The 15,544-nt window shown below is 43.9% G+C and overlaps 1 protein-coding gene across 1 annotated transcript in view; it reads left to right on the forward strand.

The window, feature by feature from the left end:
* LRP6 (LDL receptor related protein 6) overlaps nucleotides 1–15,544 on the forward strand; it is a 204,092-nt gene that overhangs the window by 163,221 nt on the left and 25,327 nt on the right. Inside the window, 6 exon segments of the mRNA XM_030539350.1 lie at nucleotides 2,289–2,491; nucleotides 4,475–4,502; nucleotides 4,505–4,682; nucleotides 6,160–6,248; nucleotides 6,251–6,319; nucleotides 6,322–6,348. Coding sequence (XP_030395210.1) covers nucleotides 2,289–2,491; nucleotides 4,475–4,502; nucleotides 4,505–4,682; nucleotides 6,160–6,248; nucleotides 6,251–6,319; nucleotides 6,322–6,348 — 594 coding nt within the window.

Genomic DNA, 15,544 nt, shown 5'->3' on the forward strand with positions numbered 1-15,544 from the left:
GTTGCAGCGCTGGTGAGGGAGTTACAGCGCTGCAACTTTGAAGGTGTACACATCTGCAGGGCATCACCAGCGCTGCAACTCCCTGTTTGCAGCGCTGGCCGTACTCCCGTTTTGTCTCGGGTGTAGAGGATCCAGCGCTGGTGATCCAGCGCTGGTAATCCAATGTAGACACTTACCAGCGCTTTTCTTGACCTCCGTGGAAGGAGGAAGCCTCTGGTAATCAAGCTGGTCTCCTTTCCCGGTTTGCTCTCTCGTTCCCGGAACCCCGAGCAAGCAGGTCTCCTTCCCTGCGGTTTTGCTGGGTGGCTCCGGGAACGCAAGAGCAAACCGCGGCGAAGCGGGTCTCCTTTCCCGGTTTGCTCTCGCGTTCCCGGAACCCCGAGCAAGCAGGTCTCCTTCCCTGCGGTTTGCTGGGGGGCTCCGGGAACGCGAGAGCAAACCGCGGCGAAGCTGGTCTCCTTTCCCGGTTTGCTCTCGCGTTCCCGGAACCCCGAGCAAGCAGGTCTCCTTCCCTGCGGTTTGCTGGGTGGCTCCGGGAACGCGAGAGCAAACCGCGGCGAAGCTGGTCTCCTTTCCCGGTTTGCTCTCGCGTTCCCGGAACCCCCCTTGAAGCCGCCCAACAGCGCTGCAGTGTGGCCACATCTAACACCACTTGCAGCGCTGGTTGCTGTAAGTGTGGCCACTCTGCAGCGCTGGCCCTATACAGCTGTACTAATACAGCTGTAACAACCAGCGCTGCAAAATTTTAGATGTAGACATGGCCTTAGATTTTTCTGCTTGTAATTTAATTTTTCTCTTGGCCTCTGTAATTGGCTAATGGATCGTTTTAACTTTCTCTTACCTAATTTACTTGGTTATGTGTTTCTGAGCATTATTCTAGCAGAAGTCCTAGAGGCCAGTTCCTCCCTTTGTTGACCACAATGCACATGTGTGCACATATTCTTTTAATTATGGGAAGGAGATGCTGCTGTGACTAGATCTGGGAACTCAGACTTTCAGAGCCAACACTGCATTGTTGAGCTTGAAGAGCAGTTCTCCAGCTGGGATGCTGCTGTGTTTCACCCACAGTTCCTTCCAGAAATATAGTTAAAATATTGACTGTTGGAGAAATTACGTTGGAGAATGGAAAATGCTTTCCAAAACCCAAACTGAGTTCCAGAGAATGGGGGGACTTAAAATGGGAAATTTGCCCTACCACGACATACAATGAGCCATCTATTTGGATAATACTAATGCTAGAGAAGTCAGAGTTTACAGATATCAAGACGACAATTATTTGGTAACTTTCCTTTTGAAGTTCTTACCGAGTGGATCTATGAGAATGACAGAGTGTCTCTGGAAGGAAGGAGCAGAAGGATTTGACTGTTTGTAACTGACAGCATGAAAGCCTCCTTTCACAACTTCCTTTGTTTTGGTCTAAACCATCCTCTTTTTTTGCATATTTCCCTTAACATGCGGGTTTATCTAATGAATAAGGGATTTGACCTTTCCAAATGTGGTGTTTTGCTGTTTGTACTACATGCGTACAACAAACTGTTTGTGTCTGGTTTGCTTTTGTCTTATCTTCTATTAATTAGTGATTAAATATAGAAAAAAGTCACTGGTGAAATGCTTGGGATTTTTCAAAAAGCAAAAATAACTTGCATCTAGGTCAGAATTTTGAACAGTGTGAAAAGTATATTTTTATGCCAATGAGACTTTTTTCTTAGCAGCAGCCAGAAAAAACTACTTAAAGTATATGCCTAAAATAATAAAGATAGAGGATGTTCTCTGGAACCTCACTCCGCCCGCCAGGTGTTACCTTGCGTGTTTTATAGGTCGGAATGGGTGAAATGTCCCCCTGCTGATCTTTCCAGGCATGAGCTCTACTTTACTGAAGCTGCTGGGACTTGGGCTACAGTGCGCTATAACTTTATTGCAGGCAGACTACTGAGCTAAAAGGATTCTGAAAAGAGACTTGGAGAAAGTGTTTTAAATTGATAACCTGGATCTTGTGATAATTTCAACGTGTCCATATTCTTTCTTCTCTTTGTGTTTGAAATTATCCTTCCTTTTTACGTCCCCACACATACGAATTTATTTTAAAAGATAGATGCCTTTAAAACCTCCCCCCCCCCAAAAAAAAAAAAGCTCTGTGCAGATGTGTGTATGTGTGGGAAGGAGTAAAGGGGTAGTTTCTGGGGGAAAGTAAGGTATTAATAGCTTTTGTGTAGTAATGCTAGTACTGGGTATATAGATAACCAGTGTTTCTGCTCTGTATGTGTTCCCCCCCCCCCTTTTTTTTAAAGCTCCTACGACTTTCCTGTTGTTCAGTCAGAAGAATGCAATTAATCGCATGGTGATAGATGAGCAACAGAGTCCAGACATCATACTCCCTATCCACAGTCTCAGGAACGTCCGGGCCATCGATTATGACCCCCTAGATAAGCAGCTTTATTGGATTGACTCTCGGCAGAACATTATCCGGAAGGCACAAGAAGATGGCAGCCAGGTATGCAGTGAGAGGAATTGCAAAGAGATGAGGCACCATTTATGTGAAGCAATGATTACATTTTAAATAATAAATCTCCTGCTAGCTCCAGGTTTGCTGTAGCTGGTCTGAGCTGGTGGTGATGAGAACCTCAATAAAAACAGGTAGCAGGATTCATGTAGGAAATACAGAGGGAGGAATAGTCTGTGCAGGGGAATAGAGATGACTGGAGAAGGTACACTGACTTGAGGGTAAGAGATTTGGGACTGCCTGCCTATGTACTATACAGCTGCTGTCTAGGAATTTGGGAGTTCTGGTGTAGGCATGAGGAGAGGCAAATGGAGTGGGGTAGTAGACCAGTGGGACTCTGGATGAGAGGCATGAAACAGAGTTGCAAGAGTCCCAGCACCATGGAAAGGGAGCACATGACGGGGGAGCAGAGAGGAGGCCTGGATGGGGCCAGAGACACAGGGTGGTGCAAGATGGGTGAGGTAACAGTAATTGATTAAGGCTTATATACGTGTTCATTCTCAGACTTTTATAATCGTTTATTTATTTTTGGTGGTGGGGGATTTTAGATGTAAATGTTTTTTGTCAAAAGAAAGTGCAGTTTCTTAAGGAGGGTGTGGGAAGTGTGAGTTGGATTCCATTGAAATGCTCCATCATTCACTCTTGTGTTTTTTGTGAACTTCTAAATAATTTAACATCCAAAACTAGTCAAAAGTGCCAGATCTCTCCAGGACCAGCAGCGCAAAACAAGTATGCAGTTTCTAGGACAAGTGCTTTGGAAGATGTGACAAGCCAAAAAAAAGTTAGGCAAATTTTCCAAAAGTGCATGACAAAGTACTTTACAAAGCACCTCTATCCCCAGAATGTCACTTTGAATTTACTCCAGGCTTTCTAGAGAGACTGTCAGAGACTAAGATGTGGTACATGGAACTTCAGTTGGATTGACATGTCTCTAATAAAGTGCCTGAGTGGGGTAAATTGGGTTTGTCACAGAGAAGACTACTTCGATCTTATCTGTGAAGAGATTTTGATTTCTTCATAATTTTCTATACACTGAAGAGGGCCAGAAAGGGGGATTACTTGTAGTTGAAACACTTAAGTAGATGGAACCAGGAAAACTCAAAAGGGAGTAAAATGAGAATATTCCAAATTGCTAAATTTCATACCTAGACCAAGGGCTACTGCTAGCAGATGTTCCCTCTAACCAATTATCAGGGTTCCCTAATGTGATTTTGCTTCTCCCATATGTGAGGAAAATGATGTAGGAAGATTGATGCACGAGCTGTTGTCCAAGCCATCTGCTGGCCGCCTGAACATTTCTTTTCCTGCTCATCTGTCCTATAGACTGCTCAGGTTTAGGGATTATTGATGACATGGACTTTCTGTTGTAGAGAGCTGCGTGTTCTGTATTCACGTTAGTCTATGTACTGAGGAACTGGACTGTCTGATTTTAGTTTATTAAGAAAAAGAGAATGAGGAGAGTGCCTTTCCCAGTGGAAACCTTGACTTCAGTGATCTAGCTGTCTTTTTTCTTAGAGTGGTTGGGATTTAACCAACATAATCTGTTTTGGATGGTGAATATGAGAGAAATTTTCAGCAGACAAGAATTGTCCTTTAAGGCATAGTACAGCCATTTGTACGGCATCCACAGCCTCTCAAATCTCTTGGCACTGGTGAGTGTCGGTGCCACTCCTTCATCCACCTTGATACTCCCACAAGCCCAACAACATCATCAGTTCTTCTGAGCTGCAACCAAATGCTATGATTTCCATCCCCCTAAATCTGCCGGGGGTAAGTGTTTTGTGTCCACTGCTCACTCTGCTGTTGCTCACAAAGGCCGAGAGAGAGAGAAACAACTGAACATGTGTTCCCTGGTTTAGGATTATATTTTGGAGGCTTCCTTCTAACTTTGAACAATTTCACATACAGCAGATATAGCAAATACAATCCTCGGTGACACCCTGAATGTAATATCCTTCTGGTGATTTCCCAGAGCCTTACGGTGTGACGAGTCCGGTTCCCAATCGAACCTGGACATGCAGCCCTATGATCTGAGCATTGATATCTACAGCCGCTACATCTACTGGACTTGTGAAGCCACTAATGTGATTAATGTGACACGCTTGGATGGGAGACCAATAGGCGTGGTGCTAAAAGGAGAAGACGACAGGCCCCGGGCCATTGTGGTGAATCCAGAGAAAGGGTATGTAATTGTAATGTGGAATAGTAGGGAAAATCCAGCCCACAGATCCTATTAATAAATCTTCTAGCTGCTGGCTACCCTTCTTCAAAATAAAGATATCTTTGGAACTCTTGTATTGATGCTAAAAGTTGAGACTTCTGTAATTCTTCGTGTACAATACTGGCCCATTGAAGTCAATGGGAATTCTTCCACTGACTGGTAAAGGTTAGCAGGGTTCAGTTATGGCCCTCCTGAGGCTGAGCCTTGTTGGGGAGGAGAGGAGGTTCCCTTAGAGGGTGGTAGTGTTGTGTTATAGAAGGGGAGAAGCCCAATACAGAGCAGGTCTTGATACATCTTTAAAATGAGTGCAGCGGGGGGCTCCGAGGCTCACTCTACCCCCCTCCTCCACCCCACTTGGCCCTGGACTGGAGCTAGAAATTTAGCACTGCCACCCCTCTGTCATGAGGGAGAGGCAGCCAGGCTAAATTTGAATGACACTGCGACCCCATGCACCAGGTCACAACACCACAAACTCAAACTTGGCTCAGCTGCCCCATAGATTTGAGGGGTGTTGTGACTCCATGTTCTCCTCCACCCCACCTTTACAGTGCTTTGGGCATTCATGGGCACTGGGCACTCCAACCTCTGGGAAGAAGTGGAGCAAGCAGCACCTCTAGTCCCCGGGAACAGGGGAGGATTGGATCCAAGCTCTTGGGGCTTCCCAGGAAGCCCTGAGATGCAGAAGGAGGATGGGGCGTGAGCTCCCAAAACCACCTGGCTCCTGCTGGGGATGATGCTTTTCAGCTTGACAGCCTCTCTGGATGAGAGCTCAGGGCTGGGTGTAAGGAGACCATGGGAATGGGTGCAGTGGGGAAAGCTCAGAAACTGAGTGTGGGGAAGCTGGAGAGGAGTATGTGTGGAGCTGGGTTCAGGACTGGGTATCGGGAGCAACAGGGGGAGTGTGTGGGGCTGGGTGCAGGGAGCTCTGGGCCCCAGCCATAGGAGAATTCTGGTTACGTCCCTGCCCTCTCCTCTTCCTCTCTCTCCTCTCTCTCTCTCTCTCTCTCACACACTCACACTGCATCCTGGTGAAATTCAGGGCAAGAGACATGGCCCCATCCTGCCTAGAAACACCTCCTGTACAGCTGGTTAGTTCCACAGGCAGTGCTAGCTGACTACTCCCCTTGCACTCCCGAGCACTGAGAGATAGAGCAGGCCGGTTTCCTGCATGTGTACTAGGCCCAGGTAGCCTGTTTCCCCTTCTTCCTGCCCCTGCAGAGCCATCTGCAAAGGGGAAGGGACAGTTTAGCCCCGACATTGAAAATGTTTGTTTTTCCCCAAATCAGTCATTGTCTTAATAGGTGCCTTCCTGCCTCCCTCCCTCTCCTCACAGTTAGTGAGGAGGGATGTTTGTCTCTCTCAGACGTTAGAGGAGAAAAAGTTAATAAAAACCTGCATAATTTACAAATCTGTTTGACTTTAACTATTCCTGTTATAGGTACATGTATTTCACTAATCTGCATAGAAAGGTCACCCAAAATCGAGAGGCAGCACTGGATGGAACTGAACGGGAGATTCTCTTTTTCAGTGCTTGAGTAAACCTATAGCCCTGGCCCTTGACAGCCAACGAGCAAAGTTATTCTGGGCTGATTCAGAGCTCCGAGAATTGAGAGCAGTGCCCTTTCAGGTAAAATAGAACTTGCATTTAAGAGATTCATTTGCACTATTAGTTTGCTCAATATTAGAGCTGTTGACTTCAGTTCTAGCTTCAAAACCGTGCTTAGCTTCTCCCTCAAAGCCAGTTCACAAATAATTACTGCTATTTTTCACGAACATCACTTTTTTTGGAGTACTAGTATCTGTCAAGCAAATCAGGAAGTGCTCAGATTGATGAAAAGTGTGTGATATAGTGTTAAGTCAGCATGCACTGGCCATTTCTGTGCCTATGGCATATAAACTATATAATACACCACTAACCTCGATATAACGCCTCCCGATATGACATGAATTTGGATATAATGCTGTAAAGCAGTGCTCCGGGGGGTGGGGCTGCGCGCTCCAGTGGATCAAAGCAAGTTTAATATAACACGATTCACCTATAGCGCGGTAAGATTTTTTGGCTCCCAAGGACAGCGTTATATCGAGGTAGAGGTGTACCTGAAAATGTCTATGCCCTTGTACTGCGATGCATGTCTGTTCCCACATCTGCATGCATATATGAGAGTAAGAGTAGAGAATTGGTGATGGAAATAAATGAATTTGGTAGTAAAGTATTGCATTAATACATGCTCATTAATGATATAATAATGCTTTAGAATTCTGTAGTGCATTCCATCCAACGACACCAATTTGCTTTCAGTTTTCTATTTAAGTTTCATAGCATGTCTGTATAATACGACAAGTGATATTATTTCAGTTTTACAGATGATTGGGTCTGAGGGCATGGCTACACTTGCAGATGTAGAGCGCTGTGAGTTAAATCAGCCCTTGGAGAGTGCAGTAGGGGAAGTGCTGCAGTGTGTTCACATTGTCAGATTCAAGCACACTGGCATGGCCACATTAGCAACTCTTGTAATGCCACAGAGAGCAGTGCCTTGTGGTAGCTATCCCAGCATGCACGTGTCTGCAATATGCTTTTCAAATGGGGAGGGGGTGGAGTATGACAGGGAGTGTGTTGCGTGTATGTAAGGGGGAGAGTGGATGTTTGGGGGGCTGAGAGCATGTCAGCATGCTGTCTTGTAAGTTCAAACAGCAGCAGACCCCCCTACTTCCTGTCTGTCTCTCACTCACAGCAAGCAGCATTCCACACTAATTGTTGCTTTGTGCCGGAGCAGATAAGCTTGCCAGCTGTCAGAAATGGAGTTTTGAAAGGGCATATCCGCATTCCTGCAGCCAGTTCCAAAACAATGACAAGAGTGGCCACTTGACTTAAGGGGATTATGGGACATTTCTGGAGGCCAATCAGAGCACAGTAATGCAACACTTCAGTCACACTGACACTGGGGTGTTTCAGCCGAGGCACAGCAAGCGTTATGCTTCTCGTGAAGATAGAGTACCAGGAGCGCTCCTGCTTCAGAGTCCAGGCACTCTAAGTGCCTTGCCAGTGTGGATGGATTGTGAGTTAGGACGCCTGGGGCTGCTTTAATGCGCTCTAACTCACAAGTGTGGTCATGCCCTGCGACACTGCAAGTATAAGCAGTTTGTCCAGTGACATACAGTAAGTTAATGGAAGATCCAGAAAAAGAACTCTGACTCTTAATCAGGTGTTATAACCAGTAGACCACACTTAATGCATTAAAACATTGAAATTTTGGTATGATGTATCCTTGGATGACTTCAGCCACCACAGATTCAGCATCTGCATGATTTAACTGACATCTGAAACTTACTCATTCCTTGTTTCTTCTTTTGCATCTCTTATGACAATTTTTAGAACACCAAAGTCAAAGGCTGGTGTTAATTATAAACCCACTCTTTTGTTTAAAATTATCTTACTTTAAAAAAAAAAGGCAGCTATCAGATTTTATGTATTGTTTATTAAAACCTCACCATTCTTTCCATAAGCATGGAGACATTTTTTCCATACACTCATCATTCAACATTTGCACTGCAAGATAAGTTACAGCAATTATTAGTGTAAATCCTAACTGCTGAAACAGATTGCTAGTTAAAGAATGCTGATTAATAAGCTTTTTTTTTTTTTCTTTTTTAAACTGAGAGCATAATTTTTCTGCATGTGTGTCTTTAAAAACTCTTGCTTCCTAGGTCTGCAGATGCTGCTACTCTTACAAAGAGGGACAGCATGCTTCATATGCGATAGGATAGGAGAGAGGACAATGCTCCCAACAGATACCTGGGGCCCAGTTATGTTCTCCTAATACTAGAAATCCCATTGAAGTCAATTGGACTTCTCACATGAGTGAAGGCTCGTCTACACATGGAAATAGACTGGAATAGCTCATCATGTGGACACTGGTTGGAATAAAAGGTCAATATATTCCAGAATAATTAGTTTATCTTGGAAACACGCTAATTATTCTGGAATACATTTATAGATTCATAGACTCTAGGACTGGAAGGGACCTCGAGAGGTCATTGAGTCCAGTCCCCTGCCCTCATGGCAGGACCAAATACTGTCTAGACCATCCCTGATAGACATTTATCTCTAACATACTCTTAAATATCTCCAGAGATGGAGATTCCACAACCTCCCTAATTTATTCCAGTGTTTAACTACCCTGACACTTAGGAACTTTTTCCTAATGTCCAACCTAAATCTCCCTTGCTGCAGTTTAAGCCCATTGCTTCTTGTTCTGTCATTAGAGGCTAAGGTGAACAAGTTTTCTCCCTCCTCCTGATGACACCCTTTTAGATACCTGAAAACTGCTATCAGGTCCCCTCTCAGTCTTCTCTTTTCCAAACTAAATAAACCCAATTCTTTCAGCCTTCCTTCATAGGTCATGTTCTCAAGACCTTTAATCATTCTTGTTGCTCTTCTCTGGACCCTCTCCAATTTCTCCACATCTTTCTTGAAATGCGGTGCCCAGAACTGGACACAATACTCCTTTTAAATTTACTTTTAATCTGGAATTGTTCCCACACAGGCAGCTAGTCTGGCACAGCTATTCCAGTCAGTTTCCCCCTGTGTAGAAGGGAAGTAATGGCAGGAGAAAAGCCCTGTTAGTCATGTTTCATTCTTGAGCAAACATGGACTTTTAAACCTTTAGGATCTTTCTTTATTACGTTCCTGATGGGACTAGTGGGGGCTTTGTGAACTTTGTGATCCCCACTTTAGGATTTCTTGTTTATATGAAGGATAAATATCACGGTCTTGGTTTAGTCACAAATAGTAAATTAAGCTTGGTCATAAATATGGGTGAAAAACTGAGGTACTTTAAGAGACTGAGATTTTTAAACTAAAAGTTTTTGCAATATGTTGAGAAATGTCACGTAGATGCATCTAGCTCCTCACTGGATCATAAAAGAATTCTGTCTAAAAAAGTGAAACATTAATTTTTGTAAAGGTCGACTTCAACACTCACACTTCCCTTTCTCAAGTCCTCTTTCTGCGCATCTCTACCTCCTTGCCCCTTCTTGGCATCTCACAGCTAGTGTTCCTGCAACAAATGACTTATACTCATAGATTTTAAGACCAGAAGGGACCATTACAGCCATCTAGCTGACCTCTTGCATTAGTCATTCCTGCATCAAGCTGGATATGTCCCTCTACGTAATCCATCAACATCTTTCCTAGGGCCAAATCCATTACTGGTGTAGCTCCAGATCATGGAGTGAAAGTGCTGTCTGTAGTTTAAAGCCACGGGTGGAGGATTCCTAGGTGCTGTGTCAGAGCGAAGTCTACACTACAGGCACTGTACAGTATAGCTATGGCACCATAGCTATGCCAGCATAACCCCACAGTATAAACATAGACCTGGTCTACACTACGCGTTTAAACCGATTTTAGCAGCGTTAAACTGATTTAACGCTGTACCCGTCCACACAACAAGGCTCTTTATATCGTATAAAGGGCTCTTTAAATCGGTTTCTGTACTCCTCCCCAACGAGAGGAGTAGCGCTAAAAGCGGTATTACCATATCGGATTAGGGTTAGTGTGGCCGCAAATTGACGGTATTGGCCTCTGGGCACTATCCCACAGTGCACCATTGTGACCGCTCTGGACAGCAATCCGAACTTGGATGCACTGGCCAGGTTGACAGGAAAAGCCTCGCAAACTTTTGAATTTCATTTCCTGTTTGTCCAGCGTGGAGCTCTGATCAGCACAGGTGGCGATGCAGTTCCAAATCCAAAAATCGCTCTAGCATGGACCGTACGGGAGATACTGGATCTGATCGCTGTATGGGGAGACAAATCTGTTCTATCAGAGCTCCATTACAGAAGACGAAAATGCCAAAGCATTTGAAAAAAATCTCCAGGCTGTGATTCAGAGTCCTGAGTGACAAGCGTACGGAAAGCCAAAGAATCAAATGGACGCTCGTGGAGGGAGGGAGGGGGAACTCATAGATTCTAGACTGGAAGGGACCTCGAGAGGTCATCGAGTCCAGTCCCGTGCCTTCATGGACTGAGGACTCCAGCTATCCCACAGTCCCCAACAGTCTCCGAAAAGCATTTGCATTCTTGGCTGAGCTCCCAATGCCTGTAGGGTCAAACACATTGTCCGGGGTGGTTCAGGGTATAGCTCGTCAATGTACCCCCTCCCCCCCACCCCGTGAAAGAAAAGGGGAAAAAAATCGTTTCTTGACTTTTTTCAATGTCACCCTATGTCTACTAAATGCTGCTGGTAGACACGATGCTGCGGCAGTGAAGAGCAATATCCACTCCGCTCCCTTCCCCTCCCCGGTGGCAGCCGGTACAATCTGACTGCTATCCGTTGTCGTCATCAGCCCATGAGTGCTCCTGGCTGGCCTCAGGTGAGGTCGGCCAGGGGCACCTGGGTGACAATAGGAATGATTCCCGGTCATTCCCAGTAGATGGTACAGAACGGCTGGTAACCGTCCTCATCATAGCAACTGGGGGCTGAGCTCCATCAGCCCCTCCCCCCCTTTTCATGTGTAAAGAAAAGATTCTGTAGTGCCTGGACTATCATAGCAGCGGGATGCTGGGCTCCTCTCCCCCACAACGCTTAATGTCCTGCCTGGACTATCATAGCAGCTGGAGGCTGCCTCCCCCTCATTTTATCTCAGTAACAAGTCAGTGTTTCTTATTCCTGCATTCTTTATTACTTCATCACACAAATAGGGAGGACACTGCCACGGTAGCCCAGAAAGGTTGGGGGAGAAGGGAATCAACAGGTGGGGTTGTTGCAGGGGCACCCCCGTGAATGGCATGCAGCTCATCATTTCTGCGGGATCTGACACAGAGCGGCTGTGCTCTCTGGTTCTCTGATACACTGGTTTTCTAGTACACTTGCCCTATATTCTAGGCAGGACTGACTCTATTTTTAGATACCATAAAGGAGGGATTGACTCGGGGAGTCATTCCCATTTTTGTCTTTGCACCCCCGGCTGACCTCAGCCAGGGGCAGACGGTACAGAATGACAGATAACCGTCATCCCATCACCAATTTACAATGGTGCAGCAGACGGTACAGAACGACTGATAACCGTCTCTGCTGTCATGCAAAGGCAAATGAATGCTGCTGTGTAGCGCTGCAGTATTGCCTCTGTCAGCAGCATCCAGTACACATAATGGTGACAGTAAAAAAAAAAAAAAAAAAAAAAAAAGCTGAATGGGCTCTATGGTTGCCGTGCTATGGCGTCTGCCAGGGGAAAAGGGCGCAAAATGATTGTCTGCCGTTGCTTTCCCGGAGGAAGGAATGACTGACGACATTTACCCAGAACCACCCGCGACAATGATTTTTGCCCCATCAGGCACTGGGATCTCAACCCAGAATTCCAAGGGGCAGGGGAGACTGCAGGAACTATGGGATAGCTACAGAATAGCTACCTACAGTGCAGTGCTCCAGAAAACAACGCTAGCCTCGGACCATGGACGCACACCGCCGAATTAATGTGCTTAGTGTGGCCGCGTGCACTCGACTTTATACAATCTGTTTTACAAAACCGGTTTATGTAAAATTGGAATAATCCCGTAGTGTAGACATACCCATAGACTACAGCGAAAGATGGAGGCGTTTCTGTTGCTGTAGGAATTCCTACTGTCTGAGCAGCGGTAGCTAGGTTGATGGAAGCGTTCTTCCATTGACCTAGCTGTGTCTGTGCTGGGGGTTAAGGGTCAGCATAGTTGCGGAATCATGGATGTGGATTTTTCACACCACTGTGGGCTGTAGGAAAGTCACTCTCTAGGTTTTAAGTGTAGACCAGTCAAAATCTAGCAGACACACCAGGCAAGCTACTTAACGTATCTGTGTCTCACTTTCTCCATCTTAAAATAGAGATGATAATTAGTTTAACTTATTGTAAAGCACTGTGAGAGCATCTAATGAAAGACTATAAAAATGCAAAACAGTTATTTATATTAATAAACATAGACTGAAGGGTAGAAAAATTGAGATTATGAAATAAAAAAACGTTCAGGCATTATAATAACGAATAGATAACTTTTTGATCCCAAAAGCAAATCTTGACAACTCATTCCTTGAAAAAAAAAAAATAATAAAAAAAAAATGGTAGCCTTTTATATGTGGTGGTTCACTGTCCTAGTGTCTTTTTTTTTTTTTTTAAATGTCAGTTACTTTTCTTGGAAAGCATAGTGTAGTTGAACATGTTCACAAACTATTGCCTGCTGTAGTGGTGTTGTTTTGGGGGTTTTTTAAGTTTCAGATAGAAATGACCTGAAAACCCCAAAAGGTTTGGTAGTGTTTGGATTTAGATCCAAACATTCCAGCTGTGGGTTCTCTATACTTTTAATTCCTGTGTTGAGTGTGTGTGAGAGTAAAAATAAGCATAAGTGCAGGGCATAATAAATTCATTGAATCTGTTTACAGGTCACCGAATTCAGTGTAATTGTGTAGTGTAATATAAGCGTTCAGAGGTGGTGGTGAGGGTTAAATATAAGTTTCTAGCCCAAGAGTTGTGAAGAAAATAAATGTAAAATGTCAGTGTAAAGTGGTGCAGAGTAAGTTTGCAGGCCGTCTTCAGCAAGTATGAGACAAGTCTGAACTGTGCTCCCTTTCATCTGAATGGAATTTTAACTCTGAAATCTAACAATGACCATTTAAAAGTTAGTGCTGTTAAATAATTAAGTGCCTATCACTCTAGATTATAAACGTTCAGCTAATGTGCTGCTTCTGATCGCTGCCGAGGGTTGCTGATATACAGAACTGAGAGGGGGTCTTCACTGGGAAAAAAGATATATTCCTAACTTAAATTAACTAACACAAAATAAAAACCTAGTGAAGGCAAGGCAGTTTATAGTTTTCACACGAGTTTTCAGGTTGAGTTAAAGACTATGGGGGGATTGAGGTTTTTCGTTTTCCTACTAACCAGTGTGAAAACTACAAAGTGCCTTGCCTTCACTAGGATTTTACATCAGATTAGTGAACTCAAATCAGCAACACCCCTCTTTTCCCTGATGAAGACAAATCCGAAGAGTTCAAGCCCATGCACAAAACTTAAAATTGCTGTTGATCCACAAAGGATGGGGGGGAAAAAGTACTTCCCCTCCTCTTTGCCAAAAGTCTTAATCACATCATGAGAGCCAAAACCCCAAACTGCCTTATAGCTGAACCACTTGGTAATAACGACCATAATGTAATTAAATTTATCATTCTTGTGGGAGAGAAAACACCAAAGAAGCCCACCACAGTAGCATTTAACTTCGGAAAGGGGAACTACACAAAAATGAGGATGCTAGTTAAATGGAAATTGAAAAGGTATAGTCACAAAAGTGAAATGCTTGCAAGATGCATGGAAACTTTTAAAAAACACCATAATAGACTCAAATTAAATGAAACATATTTTAAAATTTTTAAAACATAGTGAGCAAATCAAAAATGTGTTACCATGGCTAAACAACAAAGTAAAAGTAGTGGTTAGAGGCAAAAATGCATCCTTTAAAATTGCAAGTTAAATCCTACCGAGGAAAATAGAAATGAGCATAAATTCCAACAAGGCAAATGTAAAAATATAATTAGGCAAGTCAAAAAAGAATGTGAAGACCATCTACCCAAAAACTCAAAAAGTAACAGCAAAAAAATGTTACGTACATTAGATGCAGGCAGCCTGCCAAACAATCAGTGGGGCCACTGGACAATTGAGGTGTGTAAGGGGTGCTCCAGGAAAATTTGGCGGAAAAGCTAATTGAATTCTTTCACATCCTCTGCCATGAAGACTGATGCAGGGAGATTCCCACACCTGAGCCATTCTTATTAGAGGACAAATCTGAGGAACTGACCCAGATTAAGGTGTCAGTAGAGGAGATTTTAGAACAAATTGATTAATTTAACAGTAATAATTCACCAGGACCAGATGGCATTCACCCAAGAGTTCTGAAGGGACTCAGATATGAAATTGCAGAACTGCTAACTCTGGTGTGCAACTTATCATTTAAATCAGCTTCTGTACCAGATAACTGGCAGATAGCTAATGTGACACCCAATTTAAAATAAGGCTCCAGAGGCGATCCTGGCAATTACAGGCCAGTAAGCCTAACTTCAGTACCAGGTAAATTGGTTGAAACTATAATAAAGAACAGAATTATTAGACACTTCAATGAACACGATTTGTTGGGGGAAGAGTCAAGATGGCTTTTGTAAAAGGAAATCATGCCTCACCAATCTATTAGAATTCTTTGAGGGAGTCAAAAAACAAGGGTGATCCAGTGGATATGGTGTATCAGCATCTGACAAGATCCTTCACCGACGTCTTAAGCAACCTAAGCAGTCATAGGATAAGGGGGAAGGTCCTCTCCTGGATCAGTAACTGGTTAAAAGATGGGAAACAAAGGGTAGAAATAAATTCAGTTTTCAGAATGAAGAGAGGTAAATAGTAGTGTCCCGTGGGAATCTGTACTGGAACCAGTGCTGTTCAACATGTTCATAAAGGGTCTGGAAAAATGGGTAAACAGTCAGGTGGCAAAATTAGCAGATAATACAAAATTACTGAAAATAGTTAAATCCAAAGCAGATTGTGAAGACTTACGAAGAGATCTCACAAAACTGGGTCACTGGGCAGCAAAATGGCAGATCAAGTTCAGTGTTGATAAGTGCTAAGAAATGCACATTGGAAAACCTAATCTCAACGGTGATGAGGTCTAAATTAGCTGTTACCACTCAAGAAAGAGATCTTGGAGTCCTTGTGGATAGTTCTCTGAAAACATCCATTTAATGTGCAGCAGCAGTCAAAAAAGCTAACAGAACATTAGGAACCATTAGAAAAGAGAGAGATAAGACAGAAAATATC

This window comes from Gopherus evgoodei, chromosome 1 (assembly GCF_007399415.2).
Source record: "Gopherus evgoodei ecotype Sinaloan lineage chromosome 1, rGopEvg1_v1.p, whole genome shotgun sequence".
Taxonomy (NCBI): domain Eukaryota; kingdom Metazoa; phylum Chordata; order Testudines; family Testudinidae; genus Gopherus; species Gopherus evgoodei.